At 41.4% G+C, this 27247-nt stretch overlaps 1 protein-coding gene across 2 annotated transcripts in view; it reads right to left on the reverse strand.

The window, feature by feature from the left end:
- The window catches only part of LOC134350422 (regulator of G-protein signaling 7), a 514008-nt gene that overhangs the window by 208123 nt on the left and 278638 nt on the right, over positions 1-27247 (reverse strand). For both annotated transcript variants that reach the window (XM_063055597.1, XM_063055598.1), the window contains exon 3: positions 19451-19547. In XM_063055597.1, the coding sequence (XP_062911667.1) occupies positions 19451-19547 (97 nt within the window). The remainder of the gene's footprint in view (positions 1-19450; positions 19548-27247) is intronic.

The raw sequence follows: 27247 nt of genomic DNA on the forward strand, positions 1-27247 counted from the left end.
CTCTTTTGTAAAGTTTTTAGGTATTTCCTTTTCCAAGGGTAAATGAGACAATCCATCAGCATTTCTGTGATTAGTCATCCTCTTGAAGTCAATTTTGTAATTGTGTCCTCCAAGAAGTAGAGCCCATCTCTGCATTTGTGTTGCTGCTGTAAGTGGAACACCCCTCTGTGGATTGAAAATGGTCTCTAGCAGCTGATGATCAATATGAGAGTCAACTATCTCCCATACAGGTACTGGCTGAAACATTTTACACCCCAAACTAAACTCAAAGCCTCTCTGTTAATCTGTGCACAATTATTTTTTTTTACAGCTGTAAGGGAAAGTGATACAAAGACCAAGGGATGCTCACTTCCATCAGTCGTAACATGTGACATGACTGCACATATACCATAAGGTGAGGCATCACAAGCAAACTTCACTGGGTGATGTGGATCATAACATGTGAACACAGTATTGGACATCAGTATTTCCTTTACCTTTTGGAAAATCATCTCACACTGCTTTATCCATTGCCATTTCTTTCTGATCTGTAATAATGAGTAGCCAGGTTTGGCAGGAACCTGTTATAGTAATGTACAAATCCTAAAAAGGACCACAACTGTGACATGTTGTTTGGCTCTGGGACATCCACCACTGACTGAATTTTCTCAGCACAGTTGAGTAATCTTTGTGCCTCAATGGTGTGACCACAGTAAGTGAAGCTTGGTTTAAAAGGTTTACATTTGTTGTGTCATGCTCGGAGCCCATAATATTCTGACCTTTTTAACACTGTCTTGAGATTTTGGAGATGTTCCCGTCATCCTTACCAGTAACAGTGATGTCATCCAGGTAACACTGAGTGCCTGGACAGCCTTGCAGTACCTGGCCCATAGCTTTCTGCCAGAGTGCAGGTGCAGATGTCACTCCAAAAATAGGTCTATTATAGCGATAAAACCTTTTATAGTGAGCTTTTATACTGAGAAACACTTTGAACTCTTCTTCCACCTCCATATGTAGTTAGGCCTCAGCTACATAAGTCCACTTTGCTGGAGCATTTCCCTCCAGAAAGGTTAGCAAGGATATCCTGTGCAGAGGGTATTGATTTACTTTCAGGACTGAGTTGATGGTGACCTTAAAATGATTACAGATCCTGACAGACTCATTGTTCTTGGCTACAGGGACCACAGGCATTGCCAACTCAAATTTGGAAAAAATTCCAGCTTCTATGCATTCTAGCCCGCTGGCTACTTTATCTCTGATGTTATAAGGAACCAGACAGGTTTTGTAAAATTTGGGTATGGTGATTTCATTTAACAGTATTTTACTCTTGATATGTCTGAGTTTTCTAATTTCATTTGAACACTGTTGTGGCATCATCCTGTACCTTTCTTAATTCACTTTCAGCTGATGCTATTGCAGGGAATGTAGCATGCAAATAGTGGATGGGTCTCCAATCAAGTTGTGGTTGCTTTAGCCAATCATAAGAAAGACTGATAAAGAAACTGAAAAGGAGAAAATAAGAGGCAGAAAGGAAGTGACAAACTGCATTTGACCTTCTAAAGTACAACACCTAGCACTTGTCCAGATTAAATCCCATCTGCCATTTCAAATGCATGGTTTTATGTGAAGAAGGTCATGTCTAATGAACTTGACGGATTTAAAGATCAGTTTGAAGCAGAATCATAAGTGCCACTATCCAGACGTTTCAGACACATTATTTTTAGACACTTTATTTTCTTTGAAGTATTTCCTGTCCTTAATTCCTATCCTGCAGAGTTTTTTTAACATATAAATTATGTTATTCATTTCATTATAAAGCACAATCCAAATTGTACTTTATATAAATTGTAATTTATTCAAAACTGTGGCTGGAGAGCTTAGTGGTTAGTGTAATGCTTTATACACCAATGATCATGACTGAGTTTTAATTCCCTCGTACATTCTTATGTTTTCCTCTGTGCTCTAGTTTCCCCTCACATTCCAAAGACTTACGGGTTAGAGTTCATAAGTTGTGGCACGCTATTTTAGAACCAGAAGCATGGCGACACTTCCAGACTGCCCTGCGACAATCCTCAGACTGGGTTGGTTCTTGATGCTAATGACACATTTATTTGTGTGTTCTGATATGTTGTGCACATGTTACAAATAAAGCTGACCTTTAATCCTTAAATTTCTTTGAATACCTTACTCAAAATGGACCGATACTTAAATATTCAGCAAGATAGATGAACATATTGAGGAAATGCCATGAAATCCTAGCACATTAAACTAGAGTTGGCAACCCTAGCATCAATGGTTGTGAAGGAACTCATGGACGTGAAACAGGTCAGAACAGGAGCAGCACAGATGGTTGTGGGGATTGTGGAGTTTATGGAAACAACTCAGTGCAGGGTGTGATATGTAAAACTAATGCAAAGGTTAACCACAGGAACTAGACTGAAACAGTCACAAGTGTTAGAGTTTTGGTTAATTGCATCTTGGGTTAGTTCACTCCAATACAACACAAAGTTAAAAAAAAAATTAATTAGGCATAATCATGTATCATAATTAATATGGCAAGTTGCTAAACATCAATCTAATTCTTTCTTTGCAATTAGCAATCAGTTTGGAAAATAATCATAAATCTCATTTCGTGAGTTTTCTGTGGTAATTTCTGATTGATTTGTTTGGTGCAAATGTTGCGATGTTTGCCGCGTGGTTCAATGTTGCTACATTGAATAATGTTCGTAATTAACACCTTTTCTTGCATTCATTTGTTAACTGACAAAATTGAGTTTTTTTAAGCTCTTCAATTCAGAGAATAGTGACGAGGGATTTTTCCTAAATTGCTGGATTTCCACAGTGGCGCTGGGTAGGTGAAACAGTTCTTTATAGGTTGCACCAATGGGTGTGAACCCCTGAGGAAGGCTTCAATTCCTTGTAAATGCAACCACAGATAAGGCACCAATTTAATCATGAAACTAGTCTCCTCATCATTGACATGATTGATACTTACCGATACCTCAAGAATGTAGCCAACATAGTCAAAGACCTCTCCCATCCCGGTCATTCTCTCTTCTCCCTTTTCCCATCAGGGAGAAGATATAAAATTCCAAAGCATGTGCCACCAGATTAAAGGAAAAGCTTCTGCGGGGTTAATAGACCATCGAATGGACCTCTTATATGCTAAAGACGAATTCTTGATCTCACAATGTACCCTGTTGTGACCTTAGACTTTACTTATTGATAACAAATAATCTGGTACAGGAGTTGGAATTTATGCTGAAGTTGTATAAGACTTTGATGAGGCCTAATTAGGAGTATTGTATGCAGTTTTGATCACCTACCGACAGGAAGAATATAAATAAGGTTGAAAGAGTACAGAGAAAGTGTATAAATATGTTGCCAGAACTGGAGGAAATGAGTTATAGGGAAAAAATGAATAGGTTAGGACTTTATTCCTTGGAATTTAGAAGGTGTAGAGAAGATTTGACAGAGTTATACAAAATTATGAGGGGTAAATTTAGTAAAGGCAAGTAGACTTTTCCACTGAGGTTGGGTGGGCTCCAACTAGAGGGGTGAAAGGTGAAAAGTTTAAGGGGAACATAAGGGGAAACTTCTTCACTCAGATTAGATTAGATTAGATTAGATTAGGTTAGATTAGATTAGATTAGATTAGATTATGAAGACATGTAGTCCTCTTTTATTGTCATTTAGTAATGCATGCATTAAGAAATGATACAATATTTCCTCTGGTGTGATATCACAAAACACAGGACAGACCAAGACTGAGAAAAACTGACAAAACCACATAATTATAACATATAGTTACAACAGTGCAATAATACCATAATTTGATGAAGTCCATGAGCACAGTAAAGTTCAAAGTCTCTCAGATGTCCCACAGCTCACGCAGACGGGAGAAGGAAGAAAAACTTTCCCTGCCATGCCGACCACAATCCGACTCTTGAGTCATCCAAAAACTTCGAGCTCTGATCAGCTCTCTGACACCGAGTACTGAGAGCCATCTCTGTCTGAACGATTCAACCTCCTCTCAGTCGCCAAAAGCAGGCAAGGCCGGGGATTTTGAGGCCTACCCTCCGAAAGATTCCCAACCATGCAATAACAACAGCAGCGAACGAGCGTTTCAGAAATTTCTCCAGTTGTTCCTCTGTGCTTTCTCGTCCGTCTCCATAAAATCAGAGTTGTCCACGGCCCCAATTTAACAGATATGATATCATTTTTCACCGGAGGGCCGCACACATGCAGGCGTGCCGCCATCTTCTCCTCCCACATAGTTGTGAGTGTGATTTCAAAGATTAAGAGAAGTTTGGATAGGTACATGGATAGTAGAGGCATGGAGGGCTATGGTCCTGGTGCAGGTCGATGGGAGTAGGCAGTTTAAATGGCTTGGCATAGACTAGATGGGCTGAAGAACCTGTTGCTATGCTGTACTTTTCTATAACTCTATGGTGGTGGAACTCTAATTGGCCCACGTTCCAGGTCCTCTTGTCTATCTCCACTTTATTTGTTAATCTGCACTGCCATTTCTCTGTAGCTGTTTCACTATATTCTGCATTCTGGTTTACTTTTACTACCGTAATATAATTATGCATGACATGATCTGTGTGGGTGGTACACACAAAGAAACATAGTTCACTGTCTCACACTACACATGGTAATAAAAAACTAATACCAATACCAAAATTGTGCTGGCTTATGTGTAGCGATTATGCTGTTAGCATTCGGCATCGGCCTGCAATCCCACTGCTACAGGCTGCCAGTAGAGTACGGAAGCCCGCATGACTGCTGACAGAAACTTGGATACATAGGTTGAGGAGATCTGCTGGGAGAATCATGCCCCAAAGGAGTATTGATGCAACAGACCTTTATAATTTCACAAAAATGGTCCTGACAGCTGTGGAAGCAGTTTGCAACACAGCCCCAAGCAGTTTTTCCTCTCTATAATATCTCCCTCCCCTCTCCACTCTCAGTCCTTACGGAGGACTTTGACTTGAAGGTTCCATGGTTCCTCTCCCTGCATTGCCCACACATGTTACCTGACTGATGGAGCTGATCCAGCAGATTGTTTGCTGTTCCAGGTTCCAACAATTGCAATCTGCGTGTTTCAGAATTCACTATAATTTCTTCAAAATACTCAGTTGTTGTACACTAAATGTGACAAGCATTGAATCGGCCAGAGGAAAGAGAATTAGGGAAAGGTCACAGAATAGTATGTAGGAATAATCCCTTCAGCCCACAATATCTGCACCAAACACAAAGCTGAACTAATCTCCCCGGCACTACCCTAATCTCTGGACGGTAAAGACACCTCTATCAGACTTTTGTTTATTGATTACATCTCCACCTTTGCAGTTTGCATGTGACAGCGGCCACACCCTGGTACAGCACTTCGACAGATGGACTAAACCAGGGCAGGGTACCCCAGTGAGACAGGGACATCTGTCCTAGCATGTGAAGTCAGCTCCAGTGGACTGGACGGATGAGATCTACAAAGAGATCCGAAGGTCAGGAAGGCAATACTGAAATGCTCCATGGGGAACAATAGTCATTGTCATAGTCATACCTTATTGATCCCGGGGGAAATTGGTTTTCGTTACAGTTGCACCATAAATAATAAATAGTAATAGAACCATAAATAGTTAAATAGTAATATGTAAATTATGCCAGTAAATTATGAAATAAGTCCAGGACCAGCCTATCGGCTCAGGGTGTCTGACCCTCCAAGGGAGGAGTTGTAAAGTTTGATGGCCACAGGCAGGAATGACTTCCTAAGACGCTCTGTGCTGCACCTTGGAGGAATGAGTCTCTGGTTGAATGTACTCCTGTGCCCAACCAGTACATTATGTAGTGAATGGGAGACATTGACCAAGATGGCATGCAACTTGGACAGCATCCTCTTTTCAGACACCACCGTGAGAGAGTCCAGTTCCATCCCCACAACATCACTGGCCTTACGAATGAGTTTGTTGATTCTGTTGGTGTCTGCTACCCTCAGCCTGCTGCCCCAGCACACAACAGCAAACATGACAGCACTGGCCACCACAGACTCGTAGAACATCCTCAGCATCGTCTGACAGTTGTTAAAGGACCTCAGTCTCCTCAGGAAATAGAGACGGCTCTGACCCTTCTTGTAGACAGCCTCAGTGTTCTTTGTCCAGTCCAGTTTATTGTCAATTCATATCCCCAGGTATTTGTAATCCTCCACCATGTCCATGTCCACACTGACCCCCTGGATGGAAACAGGGGTCACCGGTACCTTAGCTCTCCTCAGGTCTACCACCAGCTCCTTAGTCTTTTTCACATTAAGCTGCAGATAATTCTGCTCAAAGGGCATGACAAGGTACAGAAGACTTCGTGATCGTCTACTGCAACTGCATCATCCAGTTTGGGATGCTTGCTTGCACTACTGGACCTGGATCTCCAAGGTCAAGAAAGTGGAACTGGCCCAGTGCCACAGCTTTTCCACTTCAAATTCTCTCCTGCACAGGTTTCCTGTCATCGTCGGACATAACAGACGATCGCCACAACTCCACCTTCAATACTATGTCAAGAAAACTCATTTCCAAGCTTCTAGACTTGGGGCTCAACACATCCCTTTGCAAATAGATCCTTGACTTATTGACAAACTGACCGTAATCAGTAAGAATGGATAGATACTTCTACACCATAATTATTGTCAACACAGGTGCCCCACAAGGGTGCGTCCTCAGCCCTCTACATATCACCGCAGACTGTTGCATCTCAAATAATGATGAATCAGAGAACAGGAAGGAATTAGAGAGCCTAGAGACTTGGTGTCATGACAACAACCTTTCCCTCAATGTTGGCATTGCATCAGCGGAGCTGAGGTAAGGAGGATTGAGAGTTAAGTTCCTAGGTGTGAAGATCACCAACACCCTGTAATGGTTTAACCCAGATAAATGCCATGACCAGAAAATCTCACCAGGGCCTTTGTTCTTCAGGAGGCTAAAGAAATTTTACATGTCCCTTTGGACCATATCCAATTTATATCGATGTCCCATGGAAAGCATCCTAACAAGATGCACCACTGCTTGGAATGGCAACAAGAAGCTGCAGAGAGTTGTGGACACAGCTCAGTGTCCACATCGCCAGGCTCCAGGACAGCTTCTATCCCACTGTTATGAGACTATTGAAAGGTTCCCTTGTTGGATAAGATGGGAACTCTTAACCTTGCAGTCTACACCATTATGGCTTTGCATTTATTTTCTATCAGCACTGCACCTTCTCTGTAACTGTAAGAGTCTATTCTGTACTCGGTTGTTTTGTTTTATCTTGTACTGCCTCAGTTCACTGTTGTAATGAATTGATCTGTATGGACATGATGCAAGACAAGTTTTTCAATGTATCTTAATACATGTGACAATAATTTACCAATTTACCAACTAAATCTCTATACATGATCTATATCTTGATCTTGTAATGTACCCGAACCATGGACTTTATTTATTTATAACAAATAATCTCGTACAGGAGATGGGATGTTATGTTGAAGTTTTATAAGATATTGGTGAGGCCTAGTTTGGAGTATTGTGTGCAGTTTTGATCACCTACCTTCAGGAAAGATGTAAATAAGGTTGAAAGAGTACAGAGAAAATTTACAAAGATGTTGCCAGGACTGGAGGACATGAGTTACAGAGAAAAATTGAATAGGTTGAAACTTTATTCCTTGGAACATAGAAGATTGAGGGGAGATTTGATAGAGTTCTTCAAAATTATGAGGGGTATAAATAGGGTAAAGGCAAGCAGGTTTTTTCCTCTGAGGTTGGGTGAGCCTGCAACTAGAGGACATAGGTTAAGGGTGAAAGGTGAAAAGTTTAAGGGGAACATGAGGGGTAACTTCTTCACTCAGAGAGTTGTGAGTGTGATTTCAAAGAATGAGAGAAGTTTGAATAGGTACATGGATAGTAGAGGTATGGGGGGGCTATGGTCCCGGTGTAGGTTGATGGGATCAGGCAGTTTAAATGGCTTGGCATAGACTAGATAGGCTGAAGGGCCTGTTTCTGTGTTGTACTTTTCTATAACTCTATGGTGGTGGAATTCTAGATTGCTCCACATTCCAAGTCCTCTCGTGTATCTCCACTTCATTTGTTAATCTGCACTGCTGTCTCTCTGTAACTGCTAAACTATATTCTGCATTCTGGTTTACCTGAATACATGCGACAATAATTTGCCAATTTACCAACTAAATCCCTGTATATGATCCATATCCTTTCAGATTTATGTGTTCATCTACCACCCTCTTTAATGCCTGTATTATAATGCATTCCATGCAACCAGCACACTCTTGTGTAAAAGACAGCACCTCACAGCTTTGAACTTTGCTTCTGCCACCTTAAATACATATCCTCTACACTTCCTATACTTGGAAAATGGTTTGTGCTGTCTATCCTATCTATGCCTCTCATAATGTTATAACCTTTGATAGGTCACCTCTCAATCTCCAGTGCCCCAGAGTAAACACCCCAGATATATCCAAATTCTCCTGTTTGTTCAATCTAGGCAGCATCCTGCTAAAGCTCTCCTGCACCCTTTCCAAAGCCTTCACATGCTTCCTGTGAGAAAGAAACTTGGAAGTGCAGCTTCATGGATTAACATATTTAGGATGTCTCTAGATTTGTTCCAGAGATCCCACTGATGAGGAATATATTGAGATCGGCATGAATCCCATATTACACAGCATATCACATATTACCACATAGGCAGCACGCCCAATCAAACGAGAATAGTTCTCCACTTCTGAGTGATTTGCCAAAGGTACTGTGTCGTTAGGATGACACGGTGCAGAAGTGTGGCTGTCAGGATGCCAGGGATACGAGTGGATTTGATCCAGATGACAGTCAATCACAATATGTGAGAGTGTGAGAGAATGTGATTGAGTGTGTAAGTGAAAGAACAACTAAATGTCAAGAGCAGATGGTATCCTTGTGAAGTGCTAAAATTTGGCAGAGAGGAACTTTAGTCTCAAATTCACAAACTCATCTTTCGTGTCTGGAAAGAGTAGAACGTGCCAAAGGCCTCAAAGATGCCGTCATCACGAACACATTCAAGAAAGGAGCCAAGTCCAATTGTGGTCATTGCAGAGGGAAACACCTCCTCAACTACATCCTGTCTCCTGTCCCCTGAACTGCAGACAGGATTCTGCCCATCTACAGAAAAAAGGCACATGGTTTTCACTGTACATCAACATCAAAGGGAATACAGGGAGAAGCCTTAACCACTGTGTTCACAAAAGATTTTGACTCCAGTTAAGAGGGTTTCTGGAGCCTTCTTCTCTGGTTTGGCTGCCCACAGAAAATGATCTTCATCTAATATCTGCTTCATGATAGTATGCAAGCCATGATCATAACCAGCAGATGCAACCTCAATGCAGCCCAACATCAAGCAAGGCCACATTAACGCCCAACACTTTGCTCAGTCTTACTCACCACAATACTGAATTTCACCTCCAACAGCTTCCTGTCTGAGTGAGAAAATCTATAGGGCATATGTTCCACCTATATGTCTCTGCTCCAAAACTCCAATTTCAGTCAGGAAGCTGATGTAGGCAGAAGGCCAGGTATACAATTACCATCCTTTTGGTGGCAGAGTTCTAAGTTGTGAATGACTATTTCACTGAAATACAAGTGCTTTCCACTTAAACGTCTGCAAGCATCCTTTACTAACCTGCCTTTTCTGGACAATACTGACCACCAACACTTTCCTATACAATACTAATCACCAACAATAAAAGCCACTGCATCATCCTGGAATTCCTGGACTGCTTTTCATATATTGAGATATATCTCTCTGCAAAAATAGATATCATTGATGAAATTCACTGTCACCTAATATGTGCCAACACAGCATTTGTTAGAGAAAAAAGCGAATATTGATGTACAATTCATAGCTCACTGGAAGGAGCCACAGAAGGTGCTTGCCTTCTTCAACTGAGAGATGGAGTATGCTTGTGGAACTTCTGGAAAAGGTATAGAAAAGGTTTGCCAGGATGCTGCCTAGATCTAGGGTATCAGCTAAATGGGCTTTGATTGGAGTACTGAGCAGACACAGTAGAAGCGTTCCCGCACAGGTCCAGCGAAGAGCTTTAAAAACCCAGTCCTCATAAAAGAGGGTTATCAGCTAGCAGAGCGGTCATCATGGGAGCGGTCTGAGCCAGAGTGGAAAGACTTTGGCGAGAACAGGCGGAGGCAAGGTAAGTAGGTAAGATCATTCCTTCTTTCTTACTTAACTCTTGAGGGAACAGTGGGTATGTCTACAGAGCCAGTGTTCTGTTCTGGGTGTCAGATGTGGGATTTTTGGGAGACTACCAACCTCCCTCATGGCCACATCTGCAACAGGTGCATCAAGATGCAGCTCCTTAGAAACCGTGTTAGGGAACTGGAGCTGCTGCTTGATGACCTTGGGCTTGTTAGGGAAAATGAAGAAGTAATAGACAGGAGCTACAGGGAGATAGCCACTGCAAGGCTATAGGAGACAGATAAATGGGTGACTGCCAGGAGAGGGAAAGTAGAACATCAGGTAGTGGAGAGCATCCCTGTGGCAATCCCCCTCAACAGTAAGTACTCCATTTTGAGTACTGTTGGGGGCGGGGGTGGACCTTCCTGGGAGGAAGCAACAGTGGCCATGCCTTTGGCACTGAGTCTGGCCCTATGGCTCAGAAGGGCAGGAAACCGAAGAGGATGCCAGCAAAAATAGGGGACTTTATAGTTTGGGGGACAGATAGGCAATTCTGTGGACACGAAACAGAAACACAGATGATAGTTTGCCTCTTAGGTACCAGGGTCTGCGATATTTCTGGACGTGTCCACAATATCCTGAAAAAGGAGGGTGAGCAGCTAGAAGTCACGGTTCACATTGGTACCAACAACATGGGTAGAAAAAGGGAGGAGGTCCTGAAAACAGAATACGGTGAGTTAGGAAGGAAGCTGAGCAGCAGGACATCTGTGGTAGCAATCTTTGGATTGCTGCCTGTGCCACATGACAGTGAGGATAGGAATAGAACGAAGTGGCAGATAAATGCGTGGCTGAAGAAATGGAGCTGGGGGCAGTGATTCAGATTTCTGGATAATTGGGATCTCTTCTGGAGCACTTCAGTGGCTGAGATGGGAGAGAATGCACATACAACAACCGTTGCCCGGGTGCTTCAACAGTCACAGCTTTATGGGAGAGTGCCAAAGAGAAAGCCAATGTTGAAAAAAACTCACATGAGGTCTATGCTAGAGTTTGCCAGAAGGCATGTGGGAAACTCTGAAGTCAGCTGGAAGAAGGTTCTACGGTCTGATGAAACGAAAATTGAGCTTTTTGGCCTTCAGACTAAACTCCATGTTTGGCATAAGCCAAACACCGCACATCATCAAAATCACACCATCCCTACCGTGAAGCATGATGGTGGCTATATCATGCCGTAAGGATGCTTCACTGCAGCAGGCCCTGGAAGGCCTGTGACAGTAGAGGATAAAATGAATGCAGCAAAATACAGGGAAATCCTGGAGGAAAACCTGATGCAGTCTGCAAGAGATCTGTGACTTGCAAAAAGATTTGTTTTCCAGCAAGACTATAGCCCCATGCATAAAGCCAAAGCTACACAAGAATGGCTTAAAGTTATTGTCCTAGAGTGGCCAAGTCAGAGTCCAGACCTCAATCCAATTGGGAAGAATTGCAGTGTTCAGACGTACAAAGCTGGTGCATGGCTTACCCAGAAAGACTCAAGGCTGTAATTTTCTGCCCAAGGTGCATATACTAAATACTGACTTGAAAGGGGTGAATACTTATGCAATCAATTATTTTATGCTTTATATTTGAAATTAAGTTCGATCACTTTATAGAGATCTGTTTTCATTTTGACACGAAAGAGTCTTTTTCTGTTGATCAGTGTCAAAAAAAGCCAAATTAACTCCACTTGATTCAATGTTGTAAAATAATAAAACATGAAAACTTCCGGTGGGGGGGGGGGGGGCTGAATACTTTTTATAGGCACAGTAATATGAACGTAAGGAAGGATAAGCCAATGATTGGAGTCAAATGAAGACAGAGCAAAGAGTTAAATTGTACCACAGAGGCAAAATTCAAAAGGACAAATAATGCAGGACTGAAGGTGCTGTATTTAAATGCACTTAGATTTCGCAATAAGGTGGATGAACTCATGGCACTATCAGAAATTGGTTGGTATGACATTGTGGGCATCACTGAGTCATGGCTGAAAGCAGGCAATAGCTTGGAGCTTAACATCGAAGGATAAGCAGGAAGGTGTAGGCAGTGGTGTGCCTCTATTGGTAAGAGTTGGAATTACATCTTTAGAAAGAGGTGACATAGGGTCAGAGAATGTCAAATCTTTGTGGGTGGAGTTAAGAAACTGCAAGGGTAGAAAAACCATTATGGGAATCATAAATAGGCCTCCAAATACTACCAAAGATGTGGAGTAGAGATTGCAAAAGAAGCTGAAAAAGGCATGTAATAAGGGTAATGACTCAATTGTAATGCGTAACTTCAACATGCAAGGAGATTGAGAAAACCAGGTTAGCATCAGATCGCAAGAGAGGGAAATTGTTGAATGCCTATGAGATGGCATTTTAGAGCAGCTTGTTCTTGAGCCTTCCTGGGGCAATCTTAGATTGTGTGTTGTGTAATAACCCAGACCTTATTAGGGAACTTAATGTAAAGGAACCCTTAGAAGGCAGTGATCATAATATAAAGCAGGATATTTAAAGTTTTTTCCAGTTATATAAAGAGTAAAAGGGAAGTGAGGATCGATATTGGACCGGTGAAAAATGATGCTGGTGAGGTAGTAATGGGGGACAAAGAAATGGCAGATGAACTTAATGAGTTCTATGCATCAGTCTTCACTCTGGAAGACACCAGCACTGTGCCAGAGGTTTTTGATTGTCAGGGAGCAGGAGTGAGTGCCTTTGCTGTTACAAAGGCAATGGCAAACTGAAAGATCTTACAGTGGATAAGACACCTGGTCCAGATGGTCTACCTCCTAGAGTCCTGAGAGATGTTGCTGAAAAGATAATGGACGCATATGTTGTGATCTTTCAAGAATCTCTTGAAGGAGGACTAGAGGTTTGCAAATGTGACTCTTTATGTTGAGAAGAAAGCAAAAGAAAGGAAATTATAGGCCACTTAGACTAACCTCAGTGGTTGGGAAAGTGTTGGAGTCTATTATTAAGGAAGAGGTTTCAAGGTACATGGAGACTAATGATAAAATAAGTCAAAGTCAGCATGGTTTCTGTAAAAGGAAATCTTGCCTGACAAATCTGTTAGAGTTCTTCGAGGAAGTAACCAGAAGAGTGGGCAGAAGAGAGGAAGTGGATGTCATTTACTTGGACTTTCAAAAGGTATTTGATAAGGTAACACACATGAGGCTGCTTATCAAGATACAGTTCTGTGGCATTACAAGAAAGATATTGGCATGAGGAATGGCTGACAGGCAGGAGGCAGCAAGTGGGAATAAAGGGGGCCTTTTCTGGTTGGCAGCCAGTGACTAGTGGTGTTCCTCAGGGGTCAGTATTGGGTCTGCTACTTTTCTCATTCTTTGCTAATGATTTGGATAGTGGAACTGATGGCTTTGTTTTGCGGATGATACAAAGATAGGTGGAGGGGTAGGTAGAACTGAGGAAGCAGTGTGATTGCAGCCGTAGACAAATTGGAAGAATGGGCAAAAAAGTGGCAGGTGGAATAGCGTTGAGAAATGTATGATAATGCATTTTGGTAAAATGAATAATAGTGTGGACTATTATCTGAATGGGGAGAAGGTTCAAACATCAGAGGTGCAGAGGGACTTATGAGTCCTCATGCAAGACTTCTGTAAGGTTAATTCCCAGGTTGAGTCTCTGGTAAAGAAGACAAATGCAATGTTGGCATTTATTTCAAGGGGAATAGAGTATAAAAGCAAGGAGATAATGCTGAGGCTTTATAAGACACTAGTCAGGCTGTACTTGGAGTATTGTCAACAGTTTTGGGCCCCATATCTCAGAACAGGTGTGCTGTCATTGTACAGAGTGCAGAGGAGATTCATGTGGATGATTCTGGGAATGAAGGGGATTAACATATGAGGAGCTTTTGGCAGCTTTGGTCCTGTACTCACTGGAATTTAGAAGAATGCAGGGGGATGTCACTGAAATCTACAGAATGTTGAAAGGACTAGATCAGGTGGATGTGAGGAGGATGTTTACTATGGTGGGGGTATCCTGAACCAGAGGGCACAGCCTCAAAATTAAGGCCAACCTTTTAGAACAGAGGTAAGGAGGAATTTTTTTAGCCAGGGAGTAGTGAATCTGTGGAATGCTCTGCCACCGACTGTGGTGGAAACCAAGCCTGTGGGTATATGTAAGGTGGAAATTGATCGTTTCCTGATCGGTCAGGGCATTAAAGGGTATGGCAAGAAGGAAGGTGCATGGTTTGAATGGGATCCAGGATCAGCCATGATGGAATGGCAGAGCAGACTTGATGGGCTGAATGGCTGATTTCTACCTCTATGTCTTATGGAGAGGTTGTTTTCTCTGGAGCTTCGGAGGTAAAGGAAGGACCCGATAGAAGCTCATAAAATTATGAGAGGCATTGTGAGGGTAGACTGTCAGAATCTTACTCTCAGGGTAGAAATGCCAAATACTAGTGGATATTCATTTAAGGTGAGGGGGGAGCTTTGAAAGTAGATATGCCAGACAAGTTTTTTTAAATAGTAGGTGCCTGGTTTAGGGTTACAAGGGTAATGACAGCAAGAGAAACAATAAAGACATCAGGTGAGATTTTGAAGTCAGACACATAAGTATGGAAGGATATGGGCCACATGCAGGCAAAAGAGCCTTAGTTTAATATGGCATTTTGATCAGCACTGACATCATGGGCCTAGTCCTGTGCTTTTTTTTCTACGTTTTATAAAGAGAAAGATGTCAAAAAAAAACAACAAGAAGTGCATAGCCTACGAGATAGCAGTGATCCCTGCTTATCTCTGTGTTTCAGAGATATAGACTGCTCAAGCAGGCAACTCAGAGCAATGGAGGACTACCACCACACTAGCTCCTCAAGATCCTCAAATCCACTCAGAATAAAGAATCCAGTAACAATTTTCTCCCTGGCCACCATTCCCAGCATACATGTCACTTGTTTGCCCACCTCAGACGAGATGCCCAATGAAGACATTCTGTCCCATGCCCTATCAGTATCATGGGAATAGATCACTAAGTAGAAAGAGGAAATGATTCAAAATTATTCAAAAATGTGCTCCAAATCTCCTTGAAGCAATGCAATGTCCTCATCACTCCCCACCCCATGGTACCTTCCCATACAACTGACGGAGATGCAAAGGAGTGCTGTTGCAGGAAAGTAGCATCCATTATCAAGGACCCACACCATCCAGGACACGCTCTATTCTTGCTGTTGCCATCAGGAAGAAGGTACAGCTGCCTCAGGACCTGCATGACCAGGTGCAGGAACAGTTATTAGCTCTCCATCATCAGGCTTTTGAACCAAAAGGAATAACTTCACTTAACTTGACTCGCTCCATCACTGAAATATTTGCACAATCCTTGGACTGACTTTCCATGACTCTTCATAACATCTTCTCCATATTTATTGCTTATTTATTGCTATTAATATTATTAATAATTTTTTCTCCTTCTTTTTGTATTTGCACAGATTTTTATTTTTTTCCCATGTTGGTTGTTTGTCCATCCTGTTGGATATAGTCTTTTATTGATTCTATTGTGTTTGTTATGTGTTTGCCCATAAGAAAATGAAACTCAGTGTTGTATATGGTCACCTATACACACAGTATTTACCTTGGTAATATCGTTGAAATTTGGACTTTGAACTTCGAACACCTGTCCATTCACCTCTTCCTTTCCCAGTTTCAGGGGCCAGAACAAACGTTCATTTACACTACATCGCTCTGGTGTCATGCATCGGGTGTTCTCAGTGTTGCCTGCTCCAAAATGGAGAAATCGGACACATTTTGGGTGATGACTTTGAAAAGCACCTTTGCTTAGTCTGCAGCAGTGACTCTGAGCTTCCTGTTGTGTGACTCTTCAATCCTCAAAGTTCCTTCTTTCCAACCACTTTGTGGCTTAGTGAGGTGCAATGTAAACAAGAAGAAGACCTTGTCTTCAGTCTAGGAATTCTACAGCTTTCTGAACATTGAATTTTCCATCATCAAGTAAGCTCCCTGTACCTACATCTCTTCCTCACCCCATCTTTTTTTAAAGTCTCATTGACAGTCAGTACTTCTGCTCTTTATCACCTAATCTGTCTTAACCTATGGCCATGTGGTACTTTATCATAAACCACACTCCTCAGCAGCTGTGCTTTGAAAACTGGAACCCCTTCACTTATCCCTCAGTTTTGAGGAGGAGTTGCTGATCAGAAACATTGACAGAGCAGTATTGCTTTTGTTCTATCAGTCTCTGATTTGAATGCCTTACTTATTTGAACCTCCACAACATTTTGCAACAGAGAGTTCCAAATATTCACTACCCTCTCGAGTTCAGAAAATTCCTCTCTTCGCTGGGCAACACACGCAAAATGCTGGAGAAATTCTGCAGATCAGGTTGCATCTATGAAGAGGAATAAACAGTTGATATTTTGGGCAGAGACCCTTCATTAGGACTGGAAAGGATTGTGGAGGAAGCCCTAATCTCTGTCCTAATAGTCTTTCCTTACTCTGAAACTGGTGTCTGACTCCTTGACCAGGGAAAGCATCCTTCTTTTATCTACTAGATCAAGACCAATGAGAGTTTTGTAAGTTTCAATGAGATCACTTCTCATTGTTCTAAAATGCAGAGAACTCAGGCCTACTGAGTCCTTCACAGGGCAAACCCACTATCCTAGAAGTGATTAATGACTCTTCATTGTACTCCCACATTGACAAGTATGTCTTTTTTTAGGTAAGGAGGCTAAAACTGTGCACAATACTCCATTCCTATATAATTGTAGTAAATCATCTTTACTCCTGCACTCCAATTTTCTCGTAATAAAGGGAAACACTTGCCTTCCTGATTACTGGTGGCAGGTGTTTGTTGGTGTTCGGTTACTTGTGTACAAGGATACTTAGGCCCCTTTAAGTATCATCAGTTTGCAGTCTCCTAGCATCTTCTCTCCAGTTTTATATTTTCATACATCCATGCTATTGCCCCCATCCCTTACTTAGCTTCCCCATATCCTCTTTAAGCCCCTTTACATCTCCCTCCCTACTCCCAAAATCCATCTTTTTTGCGTTAGTGTGAAACTTGGAAATATGGATGTCGGAAGATGTCTGTACAGATTTCCATTTTCTTACTTGGATCACCATGCAGGCTTCAATGACCTGCAGTTCCATCTGCTCCCTGGACTCCCCTGTAATTTTCACTGATCACTATATTATCCAGATAAAACCCAGATTGGTCCGGGTCAAATCCAGGTTACTCACAGGTGGGTAAGCATCTCCCAGAACATTTTGCTTCAAAGACTCCAATTGCCAAGCATTCGCTTGACTGATGCAGTATATCCACTTTCTGTCAATACTCATTGGCTCTTGGTTTTGGGGTCTGAATAATTTAACCCATTGCATGTTGGGGTTAGAGTGGCGACAAGGCTGGTGGGTGTGACGTCCGTCAGTTAGTCCTGACGAAGGGTCTCGGCCTGAAACGTCGACTGCGCCTCTTCCTATAGATGCTGCCGGGCCTGCTGCGTTCACCAGCAACTTTGATGTATGTTGCTTGAATTTCCAGCATCTGCAGAATTCCTGTTGTTTGGTGGGTGTGACTAGTGGATTACTATCCAACACAGGGTCAGATGAACCCAAACCTTTACAACAATGCTGATTAGTTTAAATTAGTGTGAACAGAGTACAGGGAGGAGATGGAGAGCCCAGTGACATGGTGTCATGACAACAATTTTTCCCTCAATATCAATAAAATAAAAGAGTGGTCATTGACCTCAGGAAGGGGGATGATGCACTGGCTACATCAATCATTCTGAGGGCGAGCAGTTTGAGAATTTCAAGTTTCTTGGAGTGAGCATCACAAGCAGCTGGGGCTGGCCCAGCCACATTGATGCCATGACCAAGAAAGCACACACAAAATTCTACTTCCTCAGGAGGTTCAACAATTTGGCATGTCTTCTTTGACCTTCACCAATTTTTGTGGAAGCATCCTGTCCAGAAGCATCACAGTGTGGTCTGATAACTACTCTGACTGTGACTGCAAGAACATGCAGAGCTGTAGATACAACCTAGCACATCACGGAAACCAGACTTTCCTCCACAGACTCTACCTGCACTTCTTGATGCCTTGGTAAAGTTGAAAGCACTATCAAAGACTCCCACCCACATCAGACATTCTCTCTTCTCCCACCTCCCAGGCTGCTAAAAGTCTATTGTATGGTTCCCTAGTACAATAAGACTCCCTGCCTGGTTGTGACCCAGTTCCTTAGTGTCTACTTCTACTGCGCTATGTACTTATTCTGCACGCTGTTATTGTTTTATTTTGTACTACCTCAATGTTTCATTGCAATGAATTTGTTGGCCAAAAAAAAGTACAATCGACAAATCAGTGGACACAAATAAGGGCAGTGCAAACGGATAAAGCAGAAATCTTTGTTCTTGCTATGTGGTTGTAGGAAAGGAAACAGACATTTTGTGAGACTGCCTTTGCAGCTGCTACTGTGTGAACTGTTTGATGAACACATTCTTGCTCAGTGATAGCTTAAACAGAGCAATTGAATGTGGACACAAAGGATTTCTGCTAATGATCTGCCAAATCTGAGACCATTCTGAGATAGGAAGCTGTTTGTTATATAAAATGGCAGGCTTGAAGAAGGAACAGCCTGTCATCTCGTCATCTTGGCTCACTTGAAAAGAAAAGAAGAAATTATCTAGGGTATAAGGCCAAAGGGAGAGCCATAAGGCAATACTGCTTGTCACCTTGGGCTACATCCAGTGAAAAGCAAACACAGGTCAGTCAGAACAGCTTGACCCAATGAAATTGAAATGTCACAGATTGATCCGATAATGAAAAGAATAAGAGTGGACAATTTTGGGAGAACAGACAGCAGCATCTCTGTGGAGACCAACCATTACACAAATGAATGACCCCACAACAGAATCATGGTGATTACGTTGGGATCAAGAAGAACTTCTTTTCTCAGGCAATACCTTTTCTGTCTTTGCCCTTTCATTAAGGATCAGTGAACCCAGTGGGTGTGCGCACAGGTGCTTAGTTTTGTAAATTCATGTGATTGCTAACTGAGCCAGTAAATATAGATTCTCTCTGTGCCTAACTGATCATTATTACTGAGGGTTAATACTTGTAACAAATTGGTGTGAATGAATGGCTTGTAAGACCAGTGTTTCACTGTACCATAGTGTAAACTCATTTTCCAGTTTACCAACTCTTTTCTGTGATTGTATATTTCCATAACTTCTCCAATGTTGATGTTGAACTTGAATATGACTTGATCAATAAAACCAGTATCTTACCAGAAAATACACTGGGAATTTTTGACAAAAAACTTTTGACTGTGCGAATTGGAATCCCATTTTTCTCCTCTTGCATTCGTGCTATGACATCTTCCATCTGCAAAAAAAAATCAGACAGAATGTTCATTATATGGCTTTTTCCTTTATGCTTTCTTAAAATGAATTTTACGGTGGCATTTTTTTGCTATTCTTTAGAGTTGTGGTGAATTCGTTTGCCTTTTGCACATGATCTAACTTTGTATTTAACATAAGGCTGTCTTTTGTCTAAAGCAGGGGTTTCCAACTTGCAGTCCACAGTCCCCTTGCTTAATGGTATTGGTCCATGGCATAAAAAAAGTTCGGGACCCCTGGTCTAAAGGATTAGCAGGATAAACCATGGTATTGTTAATAAAAAGGTTTATTATCTACAATGAAAAACATTGAAAATTATAAAATAAATATAATTGATCCTTTCACAGCTTGGAATTGATTTAACAATGATTTTAAAAAGCCTTCCTAATTCCTCAGAATGTGCATCACTTTCGAAAACAATCAACTGACTGAGTACGCTGGCTGTCACTTTGCTTTCTAAGTATCTTTATCGATGCACTTTGTGATGTAGCATATATTTATTTTCTGGTGGCCGGATCATATATTCCGGGAACAAATTCTGAAAGAGTATCCAGACAATGACAGAGCTGTCGGCAAGGAATCATGAGACCTAGGGAATTTAATGTCCATTATTTGTTTGAACTACAGTTTTGGGCCAGTTGCTTGCCAATGTTGGGCTTCTTCAAGTACAACACCAGGATTGACTGACATTCTGTTTGTTTGCTTTCAGAGTCTTCAATGGAAACCAGTTATGTAGGTCTTCAGCCTGTCTGGAGCCAGGTTTTGCAAGTTGCCATGGCAATCTGTCCTTTTGGTGTCTTTAATGATGTGTAATTCAACGGTTTTTCTTCATTCAGCCTGTCTGGAGCCGATTTTATTCTTTAATATAAAGTTTATGTTTATCTTACCTATTTTTAAATCCATCTAGAATCTTTATTCTACAACTCTTTCCAAGACAAATCATGTGTTTATCGAAATTCGCAGATCATTTGTCCAACATCCAACATTGTATGAACAGAAAGGTCCTGCTACTAAATATTGAGAATACCAAAGCCATGGTCATCAAACCGACTATAAATTCCATTCCCTAACCATCGTCTCCAGACTTGTCTCTGATGAGTAGCTGAACCTAAATTAGTAATGTGGGTTTTAGTTAACCACAGAACAAAATTTAGATCCAGGCAACACTCACAACACGCTGGAGGAACTCAGCAGGTCGGGCAGCATCTGTGGAAACGATCAGTCAACGTTTCGGGCCGGAACCCTTCATCAGGACTGAAGAGGGAGGTGGCAGAGGCCCTATAAAGAAGGTGGGGGCAGGGTGGGAAGGAGAAGGCTGGTAGGTTCCAGGAGAAAAACCAGTAAGGGGAAAGATAAAGAGGTGGGGGATGGGAAGCAGGGAGTGATAGGCAGGAAAGGTGAAGAAGGAATAGGGGAAAACACAATGCTGCCTGACCTGCTGAGTTCCTCCAGCGGGTTGTGAGTGTTGCTCTGACCCCAGCATCTGCAGAGTATTTTGTGTTTAAAATTTAGATCCTAACACCAAGCCATCACAAAGTTGGCTTTTTTCCATCTTACTAACTCACCTGAGCCTATCTGCTGTAAAAATCCTCAGTTAAGTCAACATTGCTCCCAGAACTTGACTACTCAAATCCATAACTTTCTCCCAGTGCTGATGGGTGTCTTAACATTTTGCCTATATCCTAACTTGGACCAAGTCTAGTTCACCCATCAGTTCTGTGCATGTTAGCTTGCAATGATTCCTGGTTAAGCAACAGATTAACTTTAGAATTCTGATCCTGGTTTTCAATTCTTTCTCCAAGTCTCAATCCTCCTGAATGCTAATCTTGTAAGCCCTATAGTTTAATAAGACACCAGGCCTCTTCCAACTCTGACTTCTTGCGTATTCTTGAATTGCATTACTCTGCCAGTAGGGACCTGGCTTGCAGCCACTTCCTCTGTTACTGTTCCTCTGTCCTCTGTTTTAGTTTGACCTTATTCTACCTCAATGCACTGTGTAATGATTTGGTCCCATGTGAATAACATGCAACACCGGCATTTCACTGTATCATGGTACATATGACAATAATACACCAATTCCAATTGCACTAAGATCCAGTTCTGACAAAGGGTGCTGAATCTGAATAATTTTTTTTTTTCTCTCTCTACAGTTGCTGACCAATTTACTTAGAGTTCCCAGTATTTTGTGCTTTTATTCCTATGCTCTGGAATTTCCCAGCATTGCACTGGCATGAGGGAATTACCTGCAGCTGTAAGTACTCTTGGCTCCAGCAGTGAAAAACTGATTTCAGTTTTGTTTTCAGGCCAATATTTTTGCCAATGATTTTGGTCCTGAAATCTCCATGAGGGGTTGAATACTAACTTTGTCCAATGGCACCTACATGAAGAAACACTGAATGTTTAGTTATTTTGAAGGTACCTTATAAATCCAAGTTGCTGTTCTTATCCCCTACTTACAACATTTTGAACGATTCTTAATTTCTTTCTCCTGAAAAATCTAAGCTTTTTATTTATTTGGTTCTTTCATGAACACTCAAGGCTATATATTTCAGAATCTTCATGTTCTTTCACAATTCAGCAAAATAAAAATGCTATTTTAAACATTTATCAACAAACATGGTACAAAAGATTGGAAATATGAGCCCATTAATTAAGAAGGGAATTTAGATTGAATAATTTTGTCCTAAAAACAAACTGATCAGTAAAATACCAGAACATAGCGAAGGTCCTTTGCTTTCGGTATATGTTTTAGTACAAATTCTAACTGAGAAAAGTTTGATCCGGAGTCTCTCAGTACTCCCCAAGGTAAACAGCTAAACTTTGGCAACATTATGTAAGGAGAGCAGAGTCAACAATGCATTTACGTTTATGTGACATTCTTCCAAACATTATTCCAAAATTACAACCACCTTTCCAATTTGCGTTGAGGTAAGTGTGCCCTATCAGTAACAATTTATATCACATAATTATTGACAACAAAACTGACATCCATTTTCCCCTGCAAGAGATGACAGCAATTATGTACTTCTATTCACTGGGCATTATACCAGGGGTGATTGATAAATTCATGGCCTAAGGTAGAAGGAGTCAATTTAGAAAACCTAGCACATTTATTTTTCCTACATTTACACACTTAGTCCAGCGGTCGTAGAGTATACGGATCCCTTCTTTGTAGAAGTCGGCATCTTGGACCGCACAGCAGGGGTGATTGATAAGTTTGTGGCCTAAGGTAGAAGGAGATGAGTTATTAACTTCAAACTTTCTGCATAATCACTCATAGAGTTCAACTGCACGTGCATGTAATTAGAGCTGTATAACTCATTCTACCTTAGGCCACAAACTTATCAATTACCTCTGCTGTGGACCACCTGGAGGTCAAAGAGGCTCTTGTTACATGCATGAGCAGTTCAACTCTTTGAGTGATAATGTAGAAAGTTTTAAGTTAATAACTCATCTCCTTCTAACTTAGGCCATGAACTTATCAATCACCCCTGTACAAAGAAGGGATCTGTATGCTCCGCGACTGCTGGACTAAGTGTGTACATGTAGGAGGGGACTAAGTTGAAAAATAAATGTGCTAGGTTTTCTAAAATTGACTCCTTTCACTCAGGCCACGAACATATCAATCACCCCTTGTAATTGAACTTTAATACCAGTTGTTGGAAGAATTGGCTATGTTTAAGAGGGAGTTAGATATGGCCCTTGTGGCTACGGGGGTCAGGGGGTATGGAGGGAAGGCTGGGGCGGGGTTCTGAGTTGGATGATCAGCCATGATCATAATAAATGGCGGTGCAGGCTCGAAGGGCCGAATGGCCTACTCCTGCACCTATTTTCTATGTTTCTATGTTTCTATGTTTCATCCAATTTGCAATCTTCAAACACTTTAGGTTTTTTTATGCACTCGTTTGACTTCAGGGATGACTTGCTTTCACTTTGTGGCTTTGGGGTTTCTAAGGTAGCCGATGAGGGCAAAGCAGGAACAGCAGACTGTTCTAAAAATGAGGCAAGAGGTGTTTGAGAGAGTGAGCAGAATGGTGTGTCCCTTTCACAATTTATGTATGGTTACTATGTGTTCTGAGCACATGGATTAGAGGATTTCAGCATCATCCAAAATGTTCCCAATTAAAACATTTCTTTAAAGCAAATATCAATACTGTCATTACCCTGTCATTCTCATAAACAATTATATAACAGTGTAGAAAATAGATTTCCTCTTGTAGTATTACTCTGAGCACCATTTACAAGTTTCGTTTCAATACATTATTACAACGAGATAAAGATTCTGTTGTTATAATACAAATCAATAGGTTTGGGAAAGTCTCATTAGAGCAAAAGAATTGACAAAGCTTGAAAGTTTTTAGCATTGAATATTAAGGAATTTAATCATTAAGGTAGACAGCAAGGGAAATATTTCTTTCAACAGAGGACCAGATTATTCATATCTTTTTCCGTTGCTGTCTACCTCTCAATGGAGCTGCCTCAGACAGCAGCCAAAAGGAATAAGCTGTTCAAGTTTGCATCAATATTGTTCCCTGTCTGACAACAACAGCAACAACAACAACTTGTATTTATAGTGAAACTAGGTATGGTCTTGAAAATAGATTTGGCAAGAAGCATTTGGTTGTGCTGGCAATACATTTTATGTCAGCCATCACCCAGTTGCACTCTTGGTCTAGTTTACAAAATTCCCCTCCTGAGACTTCAGACCGAAATCTAGGCTGTCAGTTCAAGGGCTAAAATACTGGAGGTCGTCTGGAGGGATGTTGAATTAAATCTCTTCTACTTACTCAGATCTCATACCAATACTCTGAAGAGCACCTCCAATACTTCTCTTTAAGAAAAAAAGTTCCAAAATAGAATATTGTTCATCATTTGTTGGTTGTGGGTTAAAATGACTGCCATAGATTCTCCAGTTTCAGATATTTCAATGGTTGCAAAATACTCAGGGCTTTTCAGAGAAGCAAAATGTGATTAGGAGGCTCTGCTTCTCTCTTTAAGGAAAACTTAGTTGGGCCCAGAAGCAGAATGCTGGCATTATTTCACCGTAATGCAGTTTGTTTCCTGAGCACAAAGTTTTAGATAATCACAAATTGATTAATAATCTATCTACCATAGCATTCAAAAACACACTTTGAGTGGGGAAGAAAGTACTGGATGAAATCAATGAGAAAGGGAAAACAGCACTATAAACAGCTTTTTAGCTATACCCCATTACATGGTTGGAATACCCTCACCATGAGCACTGCAGTGGTTCAGAAAAAGACATTTGAACTGGAACATGCTTAGGAAAACTTTAGACCACTGGTTTCCAAACATTTTTGGGTTACCACCCCTTGGGTCCCAGACTTCATCCCCAGTGTCTTCCTCTCCCTTTCCAGTCTTTACATAAAAAATATAAAGAATACTGATTTATGATGCACAGTGAAAGAAAATGGGAACTGCAAATTCAAAGCAGTGACAAATGATACAGAAAAATCAAATCTATTTAAAGCTACAAATAAAATTATTTCTTTCATTTTATTACAATAGAAAATAATTTTTATCAGCAATTTTAGAGTGTACATTAGTAATCCAACTATTCATTACCTAATTGCTTTTTCACCTTTCAATGAGATGGATAGGCTTGGTCCAGTGATAGCAGCTTTTCAACATCCGGTTGAAAGTTACTCCGAAGAAGTCTTAGGTCCCCATATTCAGTAATTTTCAGCTTGTTTCATAACTTTGAAATAAGTTGGGTGCTGAACACGCGCTCCACTAAATGAAATGTTGGAAAGGCAATAAAGAACCTCTTGACCTTTTTTCCATAGTGCAGAATAGTGTTCAGAAATTTCTTTCAGCAACCAAAAGTTTTGATGTGATTTTTGACCTTTGGCTTCAGCTGAAAGTCATTTTGTAGCAAGATCAGTTCTTCCTTCATCCTTCCTGTTAATTCCTTATTACAGGTATTCAGGAATGAATTGATTTGGATGAAGAGAAGATGCTGATATCTCTCTGCCATGTCTTTATATAGCTCACCCAGGTGGGCACAGTATACGTGAAAATCATCATCTGGTATTCTTTCTTTGTCTTCCAACTGAGTGATACTTGGACATTGGAAAAGGTCACGGCAGCCAATGCTGCACTTGAATAGTGTTAGCTTGGACAGAAATGTGAAGACATCAGATTTTGTCTAATGTCTGCCAGAAAGAGCACAGAAACGTCAGATGGGGAGCAGGAGTAGGCTTTTTTGCTCTTTGCACTTGCTCTATCATTTGAGAAGGTCATAGCCTGTCTTTTACCTTAACTTCATTACCCAGCCCTCTTGCCTTCACCTTAAGAGGTTCTAATTAATTACAGTACAGTGCAAAAATTTTAGGCACATATAAATCTAACTAGGATGCCTAAGATTTTTGCACAGTACTGTATTTGTTAAAGTGGAGCGGAGAGCAAGCTTGCAAAACAGGCAGGAGCAAAGGATGGCAGAGAACATAGAACATAGAATAGTACAGCACAGTACAGGCCCTTCGGCCCACAATGTTGTGCCAACCCTCAAACCCTGCCTCCCATATAAGCCCCCATCTTAAATTCCTCCATATACCTGTCCAGTAGTCTCTTAAACTTCACTAGTGTATCTGCCTCCACCACTGACTCAGGCAGTGCATTCCATGCACCAACCACTCTCTGAGTAAAAAACCTTCCTCTAATATCCCCCTTGAACTTCCCACCCCTTATCTTAAAGCCGAGTCCTCTCGCATTGATCAGTGGTGCCCTGGGAAAGAGGCGCTGGCTATCCACTCTATCTATTCCTCTTATTATCTTGTACACCTCTATCATGTCTCCTCTCATCCTCCTTCTCTCCAAAGAGTAAAGCCCTAGCTCCCTTAATCTCTGATCATAATGCATACTCTCTAAACCAGGCAGCATCCTGGTTAAATCTCCTCTGTACCCTTTCTAATGCTTCCACATCCTTCCTATAGTGAGGCGACTAGAACTGGACACAGTACTCCAAGTGTGGCCTAACCAGAGCTTTATAGAGCTGCATCATTACATCGCATCTCTTAAACTCTATCCCTCGACTTATGAAAGTTAACACCCCATAAGCTTTCTTAACTACCCTATTTACCTGTGAGGCAACTTTCAGGGATCTGTGGACATGTACCCCCAGATCCCTCTGCTCCTCCACACTACCAAGTATCCTGCCATTTACTTTGTACTCTGCCTTGGAGTTTGTCCTTCTAAAGTGTACCACCTCACACTTCTCCGGGTTGAACTCCATCTGCCATTTCTCAGCCCACTTCTGCATCCTATTAATGTCACTCTGCACTCTTTGACAATTCTCTACACTATCTACAACCCCACCAACTTTTGTGTCATCTGCAAACTTGCCAACCCACCCTTCTATTCCCACATCCAGGTCGTTAATAAAAATCACGAAAAGTAGAGGTCCCAGAACAGATCCTTGTGGGACACCACTAGTCACAATTCTCCAATATGAATGTACTCCCTCCACCACGATCCTTTGCCTTCTGCTGGCAAGCCAATTCTGAATCCACCTGGCCAAACTTCCCTGGATCCTATGCCTTCTGACTTTCTGAATAAGCCTACCGTGTGGAACCTTGTCAAATGCCTTACTAAAATGCATATAGATCACATCCACTGCACTACCCTCATCTATATGCCTGATCACCTCCTCAAAGAACTCTATCA

The sequence above is a fragment of the Mobula hypostoma genome, chromosome 8 (genome assembly GCF_963921235.1).
Source record: "Mobula hypostoma chromosome 8, sMobHyp1.1, whole genome shotgun sequence".
NCBI lineage: Eukaryota > Metazoa > Chordata > Chondrichthyes > Myliobatiformes > Myliobatidae > Mobula > Mobula hypostoma.